Raw genomic sequence first — 15,990 nt, forward strand, 5'->3', positions numbered from 1 at the left:
ATTCTAATGGTCCAATTACTCTGGCTAGTACAGTTCCGGTCTTTTTCACCAAAGTCCCCTGTTGAGTAGAGAATCTGTGGTGATCAAATTATAGATTCGATTTCAAGATTGGAAAACAAATGAATGTATTTTTAGTTTTTTAATCTCAGTCTTTAATACTAATTACATGATCACATGGTTACTACTTTGTACTTGCAACTTGCAAGTACTCGCAATTTTGTTCTACAAATTATTTGGTTGGTAGAAACCGTTAAATATGTAATTTGTAACTTGTCAATCCATCATGTGATCATGTAATTATTTGGTTGCATCTCGTCATCAATCCATCATGTTTTTGGCGATCAATGACTCAATGCTCCACACCACCTTCCTATGGAAGACACGAGGTGAATCATAAAGATGTCATAGAATTATTGTGGACTAAATTCAGTTTCACTTCAGTCCCTGATTTTTTTTTTAATCACGTTGGTCCCTGCAGTTTAAATTTCCATCACTCAAATCCAAATTTCAAAATTGGCTTCGAATATGACGTCATAAGCTGAGTTGGCACCGACATGTGGGACCACTTTTCAGAATTTGCACCCCTAAGAAGGGCAAAATAGACATTTCAAATTTAATCTAATTTTTATTTTATTTTTCTCTGTTGCATCACCTTTTTTTTTTTAGAATTTTGAATCGCTAAGAAGGGTCCTTGGGTGCTAGCCAACACGCGCCGCCTCCATCCGCCTCTAAAATCTAGATATTGACGAAACCGCTGCCTGAATTGGATCCAAAACAGAATTGAATGCTTGACGAAGCCGCCTCCGTCTCCTGTTGATTAAAATTTAGAAACTGAGACAAAGTTATAGCTTCGTTTCCTCTAGATTCATCTGGTACAATGGGTCTGTTGATTTGTCTCCATTACATTTCTTCTTCTCTGCCTGACTTTGCCTCTCTCTCATATCTAAAACCTCCTCTCTATCTCTGATAGGCTATTTCTATACACCTAAATAGATGCACAAAAATGCATATAATTTAACCTTACAAGAATGTCGAAAATAGTATAGGTAAGAAGGGATCGTTCCCGGTAAGAGATTGTGGTCTAATCACTGAGTCTTTAGACTCAAAACAAAATAAACCTAAATTGTCCAGTTATAAAGATATGACTGGCAGATGACTCTAAACTATTCTAAATGTGACAAAAATTTACAAACAGACTTTAAACATGATAAACTAACTACTGACAAAGTTTGATAATTTTTGAAGGTGTTTTGGTTGACGAACTAATTAAATAAAAACGAAACACTATATGACTCCGAAAATAAAAAGACTTGATTCATAGTTTTGAAAATCAAAGATAAAACAAGTTAGAGGAATTGCATCCACCACCAATCTAGTCATGTTCAACCTAATTTCATTTACGTATGGATGAAGATGCTCAAGCTAACCCAACGCCTGAATTAACCTATTGTTTTTCTTTAGGACTAAATACTGTTTAGTTCTTGAGGTTTTAATCAAAAAACAGTACTTCAGTCCCTGAACTCTGAATTTCACACGTTTAGTCCTCGTACTCCGAAATTTAGGACCAATAGATCCTTTCTGTTAACCGTCCGTTAAAAGCTGCTGTTAAGTGGCTGACATGGCGTTTCCTTCCATGCCAACTCAGCTACTGGCATGCCATGTCACTAGTAAATTGTCCAAATTGACCCTTGCTTCCATCTACAGCTTAAATTCCCTTCAAATCATTCATATATTCCCCTAAAATTACCTCCTCCAAATTTTGCATAAATCTGCCAATTACACATGATTTTGCAGCCATATGCGAATTGCACAAATTTTGCAGAAATCTGCCAATTCCAATATAACTGATAGTATGCCACAATACCAGAAGAAAAATCCTTACAGAAAAAAAAAATCACCAAGTATGGAAAATACCATAATGTGCCAATTCATTCATATTAATCCATAAAATCTGCAGCAAGGCAATGAAAAAGCTCTAGTTTACAAAAAACAAAAACTAGAGCATTACACCATCAACTCACCCATAACTCCGACAATATTAAAAGCTAAACCCAGACTTCTCAACAAACACTCCACAAATTTGAAGCACTTAAATACACAACACACTGAACCTGAAGTAACCATGTTCACAAATACCACAAACCCAAAATAGTGTGGAAATCCCTAAACTCAAAAACCCAGAAATCCATAAAACCCAATTTCGATTTTCAAACCCTAGAACTCGAAACTTTCATTCCAACACAAAACCCTTTACAAAAATATCAGAAACTACCGAAAAACAACCCACATACCACCCCGAAAGAAACCCCCAATTTTTGTTCAAAATCTTAAAACTGGGAACCATTCAAATAGTTCGTCAATTAGTTCAGTTCGTCATCATGTTGTTCAAAATGGAAAGAAAACTCACTATATTCAGGGTTGTCCACTTGCTCGCCATCTTCAACTCTCGGAACCAAAACATCACCGTCATCTCCAGCCATGTCGGCACCTCTATATCCAGCTTCTTCTACTACTTCAAAATGCCTGGGATTGAGATTCAGTCCCCCGATTCAGAAGATTTTTCCTTTTTCTTACTTTGGGGTTTTCGATTTTGTGGGTTAGGCGGGATTAGGAGATGAGAGAGCTCGATCGATGATTTTCATAATTAGGGCTGTTTTGGGAGAATGGGTTAGGGATCGGGTCCTAATCGATCACAAAAAACGACAGGGGCATAATGTAGAATTTGCCATCCATCCGGCTTACTTAGCTCTTAGTTGGCATCCACGTGTGTGCCAGGTCACCCACTTAACCGAGAGATTCGACTAAGTGGACCTATTGGTCCTAAATTTTGGAGTACGAGGACTAAAGGTATGAAATTCAGAGACTATGAACTAAGGTGTTTTTTTTTTATCAAAACCTCAAGGACTAAACAGTATTTAGTCATTTTCCTTACTTGTATGTTAGGTAAGAGACGCTCTACACCTAACCTGTTTTGTAAAATGCAACCTAGGTTGACGCAACTCTAGATTTAACACAAAAAAATCATTACGCAATAGAAACACTAGACATCACAAGGCATTTTGAGTACGATGCGTCTCAATTAATCTAGGAACCTAATCACTTGTCTTATAGACAATTTACTACTCTAGAACTCTCAACGGAACCCTCGAAGAAAGGCACAGGCAATGATCATTCATAGCAATAGAACCCTAAACATGCAATCTAAGTTGCGCACCAAAGAAATCATCAATGTGAAGATAGAAATTAGGTTCTCATCCAATAGATAAACAAAACTAATTAAAAGTCATAACAAGTTTACAATCATGATTTGAGGCTTCAACAACCCCTAACTAAAGAGTTAGTTTCTCATAGAAAGAAAAATAAGAAGTTGCAAGAGAGAGGAAAGAGAGGAAGAGAGAAGAGAGAAGAGAAGAGAGCTTTTTCAGATTTGCACAGCCCTTTTATATTGCTCCTTAAGTCCTCTTTCATTCCTTTTTGGTTTGAGACTCCTTGAATTGTAGAGAAATGCAACTTCTTGATTATCTATTTGATTTAGGATTCTCCACACTTTGTCCAATGAGAATTTGCCATGTCATCATCAATATTTATGCGAATATCTTCATAATTTGCTGCGATATCTCCATGAATTGGGCTCCTTGATCCATTAAGGTCTTCTGCTTGGCCAGGACTCCAAGCTTTTCCTTATTTGTGCATCTTTCCTCAATATTATATTCTTTTTGTATATTTACTCCGAAAAACCTAATAAACACAAAAGTAAATAAATAAGGAGAAAATAGAATAAACTAACAAAGATTAATATAGGGATTAACCATATACACGTCGCATAAAATGCTCCTATCAATCTCTCATTCTCAGCTATACTCGAGCCTGAACACCGCCCGGAGCTTCACTTTCACCGAAAAATGTTTAGATCTTAAAGCAGAGCAGAGTCAACATGGAAACTACTCATCCCAATGAGTCTAAGACATAAGCAAGCACCCAATTGAGCACGGATCAAACTGAATCAAATTTAGCAAAGGAATCAGATCAGCAAGGATCAAATTCTGAAATGGAGGATTTACAGATGAAGTCGTCCTTTGAATTTGTGAACTGAACCAAGCCCTCATCGTCGTCTCCTGCTTCCGCGAAACCCACCTCGCCTTCCCCGCCTTAAAGCAACAATAGCACCACTACCACCAGAGCAAAGACCACCCAAACAACTCCATCTCCTCCGCCGCCACCGTCGATTCCATCGCCTCCCTCGGTGACTATCCCAACTGGTGTTGGAGGAGAAGAAAGTGAAAGTGAAAGTGAAACGGCATCATCGCTTTCAGAGTCAACCGAGGCTGAGGATGTGTAGATTTTGGGTGTTTCGATTTTGTGTTTTGGTTTGGGATTGGGTTGTGCAGGGTATAGTTTGGGAATTGGGATTGAATTGTGGAGCTGGAGCTAGGATCTCGTCTTCAGCAAAATCATAGGAAGAAGAATATGGAGTACAAAAAGGTAGTTTGAACATTTCATCCAAAATGAAGGTCAAAATCTGAAAAGTGGGCCTTCATGTCATATCCAAGTCAGCTTGTGATGTCATATTTGAAATTTGCACTCGGGTAATGAAAATTGAAACTGTAGGGACCAACGTGATTAAAACAAAAGATCATTCACTGAAATGAAGATCAACCCAAAGTTGAAGAAAGCAAACTGAATTTATTATTGTTGATGGAATTGATTAGGGATCACATGTTGGGATAAATGGGTTATCTTTTGTACCATAAAAATTAAATATTCTTGGAATACCTTGCCCTTGGCCAAACCCTAGAATAGATTGTACACCAAATAATGCGCATGGAGTCATATCAATATATTCTTGAAGAATTTTTGTGTGTCTATTATCCTATCTCAATTAATGCATTTGGTTCTGTAATTTCAGTTTGATCGAGGGAAAAAAATGAAGAAGAAAGAGTTCTGGACAATTATAAGAACATTTGATTAATTCTCTTAATTTAATATCAAAGTTCTACGGGGATCTTCCTTGTAATTCATATTTGTTGCACTCTTACACTTCTAAATGTTATAAGAAAAATATATGAATGGCGTGATATTATAACTAACGATAAATAAAATAATAAAAATGATCATAGAAATCACGAAAGAGAACACATATTAATAAAAGTTGAGTATGTAGTGCTCAACACGATTCAAATTGATCCATGCTGCTCTGTGATCAACAATATTTAATTTGAAATGATCACTACTCGACTACTAATTAATACTGAATATACATGAACAGCTAGCATTGAAGCAAAGATAGAAGGTAGATAATTAAAACTTAATTAATTAGGGAGTTTAACAACTTCCTAGTCCCAAATTAAAAGCAACCTAGCGCAGCTAGCACACAAGCATATATGCATAAAATTAATAGATATTGTATAGCATCATGAGCAATCAGCCTTTGGGTTTTAGCAGAGTGACTGCTCATGATGTTATATCATTAACTTCCATGAAGCTCCATCTATTCGAACGATCTCTTGAATATTTGTGTATACGTGCGTGTGTGCTGCTTATGCCACCCCTTCCACATTGCTTTACTGGAAACCTCCGCCGAGAGCTGCCGGAGCCCAATAATCTGCTCCGTTGTCGCTCCCAACTTGCAGGGTACAAGAAACCGGAACCAAACACAAGCCCCTACTCCTGAGGTCCTTCTTTGGCTCTTCATAAGCATCCTAATTAACAAAGTTTAAACCCAAAAGATAAAGGAGCTTAATTAATTATAAGTCCATTGACCAATCAATGAAACGTTATGTAGCAAGGAAAATGTTCATCAAGTTGCTAGATATCTCTCCCCAGAAGTTCAGTTGTCATACTATACGGATCATATGTCTCTTCTTTCTTCTTTTTATTTGCCCGAGTTTACGTTTATTCAAACTAAGCCAGATTCCACCTAATTAATCAACGACTAAGACTGATAATTTATAACAACATTGGTAGTGTGAGTGGCAACATAATAGGTCAGACTCATTATAACGAGGATGCATTTACCTGCTCGGAATTAACTCCTTTCCTCTTCATGCAGTTGTCATTCAGCAGCTATATATATAGACAAAACAATGATACAAAAGCATTAGCATTGATCCAATTTCATTCTACTCATCAACATTATGCCCCATGCGTGACTTTCTTTAATTAAAGCTTATCGTATTAATCTTTATGTTTAGGTACACTACTCAATGATCTCTTTACTTGCTTAAGAGGAGCAATAACTTGTAGTATTCTGGGAAGCTAGGAAACGTATAAATACCTGCCCAGGATCTTCAGGAAACATACAGTTCCTCTCCCCATGAACCTAATTAACCGAAGAAAAGTCCAATGGAGGGTTTATTAATCAATATCATTAACTAATTATATAGACTAATGCACGTGCGAGAGAGAGTGAGTGAGAGAGTGATGGGGATATATGTGGCATTGGAGTGAGTAACTAATATATTTAACTTACTGCAGACTGTTGCTGCTGCTGGCGCATGTTTGGTGATCCACTGCCCAAGTAAGGTAAGCTTAGGGCCTGCAAAATCAGCATCCGAGGGGGAAAAAGAGAAAGAAGAAACAAGGGTATATTTAGAACTTCGATCATCAAATCTAGAGAGAGAATATTGAAACTTGAAACTGAAAGCAACAAATAATTTGAAATGGAACTTTAACGGTGTGTTTGTACTGCTGCCATATATGACTAACAACTCATGGTCATGGTTTGTTCCAGTCTTGGCTTCAAAAATAAAGGAGGGAGGGGGGAGAGAGAGAGAAAGACGTGACCTCAATTTGATTCTGAAGGAATCTGATATACCCAATAGCCTCTAACAAGACAGAGGCTGTGTCAGTCTGCAAAAGAGAAAAAAAGCCACACCACGTCCCTCCAAAGTCATACACTTTCTATGTCTCCATTCTTCTTTAATGCTTAAAGTTAAAAATTAATTAAAAGTACGATATGCGATAGATTAAAATGAAAATATATTGAAGTTGAGAAGTTCTTTCATTACGGAGTTTTTCTTATTTTAACTGCTAAGATTAAAATCTGAAGGCTACTTTACCTTTCCAAATGGGGAAACAAGCTGATGAAGAGCTGTAATTCTGTCACCTAATTTCTCCTTCCTCACCTGATCGATCACGAAACACATACAACGATATAAAATAAGAGGTGAAGGATTCATATGCAGCTTCTTAGCCTGTGGTTAAAATACAGACGTACGAGAGAAAGATAGGTAGACATAGATAGATAAAGAATCAATATGATTGATCAGAAATGGACAATCAAGAAAGACAAGTATTACAATCCTAGCTAGCTCACACAGATAGCTGCATGTGTGTGTCTGTTTTCGTGTGTGGAAACAGAGAAGAGAGAGAGAGATGTGGGCGACGTTACCTTGAAGGTAGGTTGGGCTGAAGAAGAAGGTTGAACCCTAGCTTTCTTAACTGCCCCACCAGTTGCACTGCTATTACACTTCACAAGACAAGAAAACCAAAAAATTAATTATTGAAAAGATAGTAAACATAATCAATATATAGAAACCATTAATCTTGGATTATATTCTATATCTAGATCAATTAACAAGTTCATACTAATTGATCAAAAAGATGAAAAGGGAATCTGATTCAATCCATTTCAAAAACAGCGTGCTGATCATTGATTCCAGCAATTGGATTTAAGAAGGCCTTTAAATCAAAATATAAATAACAAAGAAATTAAAAGTGAGAAAAAAAAAACCAAATGACTCTTCATATCTTGATTATAAGCTCATGATCTGTTTTCAGCATCATGCATTTTTAAACTCAAGTTAAATCTGAGAAGAAGCGGAAGAAAGGAATTCTCCAAACCCTAAGAAATCAAGATTCAAGAATATATATCTCGTTTTCTCGACTCTCTCAATCTCTTTTACCTCGGAGCTGGATCGGCTCGGTGGTGGATGCCTCCCCTCCGACTTGTTAGAGAAATCCAACATGTTGCTACCGAAACTCGTCACACACGACGACTTGGGAGATGAGGCTGAGGCAGCAGTAGTGGTTGGCATAATTTGAGACAAAGAGCACAAAGCTTGAGACTGAAAATCTTCATTATTATTCCCATTCCCATGATGTCCGTACAGAAAGCTCCCTGGTGGCGAGTTTTCTTGCTTCACATCAACATTAACAGGAGCATTCAGATGAGCTTGACTACTCAATATTTGCTCCTCCCAGTCCTCCAATTTCTTACCTTGATGGAATAATTGTCTCAGACCATTTGCCTTATCATCTTCACCAACCAATCCCCCCCTGCTAAATAATAATCACACCCGTTAATGAGTTTGATTTTATTTAAATATGATGAGCCAGTGTCTAAGAATATGAAAAATAAAAAGGCGGAAATCCATGCAGGCTGCAAGAAGCAGCGATGCAAAGGCTAGTGTTTGAGAATATATAGAATCTCACATCGAGAATTCTAAGTTTAATTTGTATAGCAATATATGTATGTCCAGTGGTGCGTGCATGCGCGTGTATTGTGAGAGAAAGAGCTAGCTAAAGAGGAGAAAGAGTAATTACAGGAGGAGTTGGCTCCAAGACTCTGGAAGCTCCTGGTTCTGGTTCTGGTTATTGTTGTCATGCCAAGAAGGAATAAAGGGAAGTGAAGAAGAGGAGGAACTAGTAGGTTGAAACTGTGGAATGAAAAAACTAGGGTGATGAGGAGCAGGCAGGAAAGGAGAAGATGAAGGTTGGTTCGTTGTTGGCGCCCTCATGCTATTGATGTTCCACCAGTTAGGGTTTCCAGCCGCCATCATTTGTTGCACCGGTGAGCTCTGCAAAACATGACCTCTATTCATGCCTTAGTCTTCTGAACTTAGCTTAGCTTTCCTTTCCCCTTTGTGTGGTTTTCTTTTTTGTTTTGCTGAAGCTCCCAAAATAAGTCTCTGTAGAAACTTTGAGAGGTACCAACACTGGGTTAAGTACTAACCAACTAGGTAGGGGAAAACCCAGGTCCTGTTTTTAAGAGAGAATTTGAATAATCATGGAGTTTTGAGAAACCCACCTCTCTCTCTCTCTCTCTCTCTCTCTCTCTCTCTCCCCCGCTTTTCTTTATTACTCTGATCTGCTTTTTCCTTTCTTCTCCTTCTTTTGTGTTTTTCTTTTCTTTCTTTGCTTTTTCATCTACTTTTGCTTTATCTCAAAGTGGGACAGAAAAGGTGGTAGCAATTCCAATTAATTAAGTAAACGAAAAACATATTGGGTCTTACTAGCGTGACTCTGAGTTTACATTGTCTCCATCCCATCACCCCACCTGGCATTACATAGTAGAGAACTTACACAAGTATCAGAACAACAGTCTTGGTAACTTGCTAGTTCTTGGTCAATTGTGATGCATATTAAGGGGGGTCGAAATTCTTTTTCTTTTTTACTTTGAGAGAAAGAAATTTCATGCACCACTTATGAACAATAAGAACGATTATAATAGCTTATCGATGCATCATGCCAAAAAAAATCAATGAGTAAATTGTAAGTTTTGACGCAAATTGCTAATTTAAAAAAATTCAAACTTTATATGTTTGTTGACTTGTTGTGAAAAAAATAATAAATAAAAAATGAAACCAAACATTCATCGTGCAAATAATTCGAAAACATAATAAATTAACATTTTAATAAACCTAGATTATTGTTAAAAATTCAACGTTAATTCATCATTCTGATAAAAAGATAGGGGAGTGTATTCCATGCACCGTTAGTGTATGGGTACTTGCAATATGAATTGATGTAATTTTTTTATATTAAAATATATAAAGGAGTGGATTAGATGAGTGATTGTTATTTTTTTAGAGATTAAAATAACCTACAGACTTGCACTGTCGGTGCATACAATCATCTCCAAAAAGATAGTGACCCTCTCTAGACCCGCCTTCTTTCCAATAAGGAAAGATAAAACGTCTAAGAATCATAAATTAGATGGAAATGAGTTTAACTTGTAAGAGATGGTCAAATAATTAAGTGACTTAATTGATCTACTAAACTACGAGAAATGATCGATGAGTATTAATTAGTCATTATTGCAGGTTGAGTCATTTATAATTGAGAGGTAGCCACCTTATTCTGAGTCATGACTACTGCAAGCTTAAGCTTCATGTTTAATTTCGTGATCGTCATGCATGGTTTGATTTTGGTTCCTTGTTAATTCTGTCCTTAATATTGATTGAATTCGATTTCCTGCAACATTTCAGGTTATGATATGGAATTTGAGAACTAGTACGTACATATGTAACCCTAGCTAAACTAGTTTTATTACCTAAATAATTAGGAAACGAGGTCACATATTTAAACGACTCTGAAGTCTAACAGTGGGGTAGGATAGAGGATATAGCTGCAGGCTACATACACTTAAAAAAATTTGTTTGGATTGAAATTTACAAACTAAATAATTATAATAACAAATGACGATTACGAAATTGATAGTGAGGATCATCAAAATATGAACATTGGCATTACTAGATTTGTTGTCACCTACAGAGACTACTAGTGGATGATGTATGTGTGGTAACCGTATCTGCTTGTAAGGTTGCTGTAACTGTCTGTCTAATTATTTAAGAAATGGAGAAGAATGTGGTAAATGTAAGGAAGATGACCCGTGAGAGTATGGAATAGAAATGGAGGTGACCGACATTGAACAGTGTTACACTTTTCGAGAGGTCAATATCTAGGGTTTGGAGATCCCTGATCTCAGGTCTTCAAGAGAATGATTACAGTTTCCCAGAGACTAGTCAAGATTGGATTCACTCCCATATTGATAAAATGGCCTCCCTATCTGTATTGGCACCCAAATGAGGAGCTTAAGGTTTTTTTTTTTTATCAAGAATAAACTTCATTAATAATGAACTGGATACAATGAGTTTTGGCATCATCTCAAACACAGAAATGGCCACTGGACTTCACACTTGAACTCCAAAATGACCTACTCACGGAGCCAACAAGGCCCCGACTCAACTACAGACTTAACTTGCACTACAATTGAAAGGCAAAGACAAGATGCGCAGGCGCAGTGAATCCTTGATACACAACTTTGTCAACACTAACTCGCCATCCAGGGAGCTTAAGGTTAGCACTTAAAACCTAGCAGATCGAAAGTCAGAAACTATGAATTCCATATGTATTTCCATGTCTAGCACGAGTCTAGCTACCTACAGCCATCTTTGAAATAGAATTCTAAAAGCTACTTCGAATGGACAATTGTTCTAATCCATAATCATATTATAATTGTTCTTGTTCTTTTTCTTAATCATATCTTGAATTGAAACAAAGAAATTTTTTTCCTTAAAAAATAGAGAACATTTCATTTATAAATAACTTAAAAGTGTGATATTACATTGTCTCGCTCAAATTTGTTCACTTAAGGGACAATTTTAAGGAATTGTGAAGGACAAGTGTATCTCAACCACATGTATTAAATATAAAAGAAGAAATTATAACAACTTAAAACTGTGTATTTATTTTCAGCCATCAGATTCACTTGTCCCTCACAGTCCCTTAAAACTGTCCCTTAGGTGAACAGGCCTTTTGTCTCGCTAATCCAAACAAATGAGAGACAGATAAACTTGACATCTTTGAATATATATATATATATATATATATATATATATATATTAAGTATAGGCTTGCTCACCTAAGGGACAGTTTTTAAGGGACAAGTGAATCTGACGGCTGAAAATAAATGCACAGTTTTAAATTGTTATAATTTTTGCTTTTATATTTAATACATGTGGTTGAGATGCATTGTCCTTCACAATCCCTTAAAAACTATTCCTTAGGTGAGCAGGCCTTATATTAAGTAATACATCATCAATCACATGTCAAGTAAAAATTAGTCGTTAAATTCAAATCGTGAAATAAGATATTTGTAAGAATAAAAATAGATCAAAGATCGTTGGCTCTATTAACTATGTACTCGTCGTCATAGTACTTCACTTCAACATGTCTTATTCTTATCCATAATTTTATTTTCAAACGAACTAGATCACTATGAAGTCAAGCCCATCTATATTAATATGTCCTAAGAGCAAGTCCACCGGTTCCTCTTTAGCCGAGCAAAGCATGGATTTGCTGAGGTGGTGATCGGGCAAGAAAAAAAACTCTCTTCCACCAACAGAAGCTTGACCGGGCAAAGGATGAACTTTCTTGACTTCAGTCAAGAAAAAAGGAAAGAGGATGACATTTTCCTTGCCCAGCCAAGGGCTGTGCCAGCTCGGCCCACACCCAAACGTGGGTGACGTATGCGGAGAGAGAAGAGGTGAGGCGACGTCTGCGGAGAGAGAAGAGGTGAGGCGACGTCGGGGGCAGCAGCAAGGAGAAACTGAAGCAGCAACAGCAAGCAGACCCACCTGGGGTTGCTTCGATCTCGGCCTGGGGGCAGCGTCTGGGCGGACTGACACCACGGCGCAGCCGGACGAGGTGAGGCGACCTCGGGAGGGCCGGGTCCTTGGCCAGAGGATGGAGAAAAATCTGGGTCGGGTTGGACGAAACCCGCCAGGTCTGGTGCAGCTGCGAGAGAGAGAACCAGAGGGGGGGGGGCGAAAATGAAAAAAAGAAAAAATTTCATCCTTTGAAACAAAATAGAATTTTTTTTTTTGCTATTTATAGAAAATTTTCAAATTTCAAAAATTCATAATAAATTCATACGAACTCCAAATATTGAGTTCCATGTATGCACGAGATCGTATCGACGAACTCTACAACTTTTATGAAGAAAGTTTTCCCAAATTCCTAACGTATAAAAAGTCAATTTTCACGACTCCCTAAATAACGTAAAAGTGGTGAACAGTGAAAGTTGATGAACAGTGACAGATGAACAGTTTTGACCGTCAAGAAAAAAACGAGTGTAAACCCATGTCCAGTGGCAGTGAACAGTATCTTGACTGGTCGAATTCTTGACTTTTCGATCTTGACATTTCTTGATTGCGGGTGAACTTGCTCTAATATGAAGTGGGTGACTTGATCTTATAATATTTGTAAGAAAACCTTCATTTTTTTTTTCTCTTTTCTGTTGATAAAACTCGAAACCCTACTTGGTGAAACTCATTAGATCTCCAGCTCTAGGGTTGGGAAGTGACCGCTAATCAAAAAGCCGAGGCCGACGCCTACTACTTCGTTTGTAATTCCTCTAACATTCTCAATATCGATCAAATTAAATGAGATCAAGGTAGCAAGCATAAAGAAACATTAAAATTATTCTCCTCGACTATTACTCCCAAAACATACATTCCCTTAAGCCGCATTTTGATGCAAGAAACAAACAAAGAAACAAATACCCTTAAATCTCGAGCTCAAATGTCTTGCCTTAGGAACATAACCCTTATTGTTTTGGGCATATTAAGGGGTTACTAAAACTAACTAGCAGCCATGGTGTTGTCTGGTCCGTACTGCCAAAATCTTTGTCGGGGGCGCCATGTCTTTTCCAGCACACCCCCACTTCTCTCACTTCCCATTTTTATTTTCTTCTTCTTTGGCTCTCTCCCATGTCCAACGATAAAACAAACAAGGAACAACACGTCTCCCTTTTGTCTTCACCTTCCTTCCCATATATTCTTCTCTTTCTTAACAATGTGCTTTTGGGTTTTTCTATATAGCTAGGGTTTAGGGTTAGAGTGTACGTATATGTCTAGTGAAAGGGTACCTATGTTTAGTGAGACTAATGGCACCCATGCCTATAATGCAAGTGAGATTAATGGTGCCTCCTCAAGCGAGTGTAAGCACATCGAAAGATGTTATATGCTTTTCTAATCCTATGAGAACTAACTCATGAATTTTCTTCCAAAAATAAAAAATATGTCCAAGACGGTGAGATTTCACCTAAAATTGTGGACTATAACACACAATTTTTTTAGCTAAAATTACACGTTCTCAATCGGATATTTTTTTTAATGATTTTCCAAAGTCTAAAAACCAAGAAAATCATAAGAAAAATAGAAAGTTCAATATCCTTGAATACCGTCACTTGCAACATGTCCATAAAATCATCTTTTATCAATGGTCAAGATTATGAAATGAAAAAATTTCAATGAAATGGAGGGTTGACAAGATTTGACTAGTTTTAACATACCACGAGTGCCAAACTGGCCATATCAACACTATAATTATTAGAATTAAAATTTTCTTAATCAGTTGGAATGCTTAAATCAGAAACAACCCGGAAATTCTGTTTTCCAGATACATGCTAAATGCAAAGTTCCACGAAACGAATTAGTACATAGACTTCATATTGGCAAATACAATCAAATAGGACAATTTTTCTCCATTGCGTCAAACACATGCTTCTGTATATACCCATCATCATGACCTATAAGTTCTTTTGTCTCGTATTTTTGGCATATACATGTAGACAATATTATAACTGAATAGATGGTGCATGCATGTTTTTTGATATCATTGTCGAGATTAATATAATTTGTTAAATGAAATTAACAATTGCTAATAAAATCATCGACATTTTTGAAACTTGGCATGTCGTTTCCTTGAGCTTCGAATATTACCTCATAAAAGGGTGTGTTCTTTTGTTTCATCTTGCTCATGCTTGATCATTGGATTCCTCATCACACATGCTCTTTAACTCCCTTAAAATATATCCATTATTCCTATCTAGGATCCCTAGACAACTTGATTAATCATCCTCAATATAATAAGCTTGTTGTAGGGTAAGCCATGACTCAAATAACCCTGGTTTAGTTCTACTCTTATTTAAATGGCCAACTTTAACCAAAAGGGAATGCCATTAGGTATGCAAATCCCCCATCTATGACAAATGAAGACAAGCAAATAGAAATAATAAAACTTCTTTATGTTTACAAAGAACAGAAATTTCTCGTGCTCTTCGATATGAACCCACTAGCATTGCTTTCTCTTCATCTAATAATTTTCTCTAATACCAACTGTTCTAACGAAATATATGCTTGATTCGTAGCCTCTAAAACCATTACACGATATAAATAACGTAACAATATTATTATTATATTATCACACGCTGATGTTAACTGAAACTTAATACGTATATATGCATATATAATTTTCAATTCCAACTTACCCCTTCTACTTGAATGGCTAGTTCATGATGTTTATATATATATATATATATATATATATATATATATATGCCTGGCTAGTTCATCATGTATGATTGATTAGCAAGGTTCATAGACCTATTAATCTCTTCCCCCGGCCATAACCTATAGGAGTGGCGATATGTTGTGTGGCGATATGTTGTAAGTCTTGTAACCAACAAATGTAGGAGAAAATGATGTTTACTCACTTTGCGTGCACGCATTTCGAAGTATATATTCAATCAATACTTATCCTAACATGGTTTTCTTTTATTGTGTGCACCAATCATTCCTAGAGTTTACCATTCTCTTATGATGTAATTATCTTTTACTTATATGTTTGTATGCAAGCATTTATAGCGTTAATTAATATATGTTATGACATTTTTCAGATATTTTTTTGACACAAATATGTCAGCCCTTTCATTATAATTCAGTAAGCAGTACAAGAACGAAACACCCTTATAGAGTCGTCAGAAAGAATTGTCCCTTAGAATCTCATGAACCCCTATTCTAGAAGAATAAACTCCCACAAAATCCCTAGTACACCCACCTTTTGGTGAATTCATGCGCCTTTATTCTAACAAAAACCAAGAAACCTCGAAGCAAGACATAAAAGTAAACAACTAAGGCACTGGTTTTTGCGACCCAAACAAAATTAATCAATAATAGGAGCAGAAGGTGACAGATCACCATCCACTCCATTAACCAAGGCTGCCCAAAACCTAAAACTGAAGGTCCAGCCCACTCAAGTCCAGCAGTGTGTAAAGCCCACAGACCAGATTGACACCCAGAGAGCCCAAGCAGAAATTACTAAGGGCACCCCACAGGACCAGCACACCTTCGCCGCCAACTAGCAAGCCTCCACCATCGCCGACGTGGTAGACCTCGTTACTGCACCAGTCAGTATCCCCAGAGG

General features: G+C 37.0%; 1 protein-coding gene across 5 annotated transcripts; it reads right to left on the reverse strand.

The window, feature by feature from the left end:
- Positions 1–5,120: 5,120 nt before the first annotated feature.
- On the reverse strand, positions 5,121–9,093 carry LOC112187877 (transcription factor bHLH68). 5 transcript variants are annotated; one of them, XM_024326836.2, is made up of 9 exons: positions 8,545–9,090; positions 7,905–8,280; positions 7,391–7,468; positions 7,059–7,124; positions 6,784–6,849; positions 6,470–6,535; positions 6,275–6,319; positions 6,016–6,063; positions 5,140–5,699 (listed from the first exon to the last, which is right to left on the reverse strand). In XM_024326836.2, the coding sequence occupies exons 1-9, from the start codon at positions 8,820–8,822 to the stop codon at positions 5,562–5,564; spliced, it is 1,161 nt and encodes a 386-aa protein (XP_024182604.1). In that variant the 5' UTR covers positions 8,823–9,090; the 3' UTR covers positions 5,140–5,561. The 5 variants fall into 5 exon arrangements, with proteins under 5 accessions (XP_024182609.1, XP_024182604.1, XP_024182605.1 ...); XM_024326837.2 differs by having other exon boundaries at positions 7,905–8,277; positions 8,545–9,089; XM_024326840.2 differs by lacking the exon at positions 6,784–6,849 and having other exon boundaries at positions 8,545–9,092.
- Between the last annotated feature and the right edge of the window lie 6,897 nt (positions 9,094–15,990).

This window comes from Rosa chinensis, chromosome 2 (assembly GCF_002994745.2).
Source record: "Rosa chinensis cultivar Old Blush chromosome 2, RchiOBHm-V2, whole genome shotgun sequence".
In the NCBI taxonomy this organism is placed as follows: Eukaryota; Viridiplantae; Streptophyta; class Magnoliopsida; order Rosales; family Rosaceae; genus Rosa; species Rosa chinensis.

What these genes read in the sequence shown, in the direction of transcription:
- LOC112187877 (XM_024326836.2), bottom strand. Translation starts at nt 8,822, where the DNA reads ATGAATAGAGGTCATGTTTTGCAGAGCTCACCGGTGCAACAAATGATG. An exon ending in TTGTTTCCCCATTTGGAAAG is followed by an intron (nt 6,850 to 7,058) that starts GTAAAGTAGCCT and finishes TCTCTTTTGCAG; the next exon opens with ACTGACACAGCCTCTGTCTT. An exon ending in TTCCTGAAGATCCTGGGCAG is followed by an intron (nt 6,064 to 6,274) that starts GTATTTATACGT and finishes CTATATATATAG; the next exon opens with CTGCTGAATGACAACTGCAT.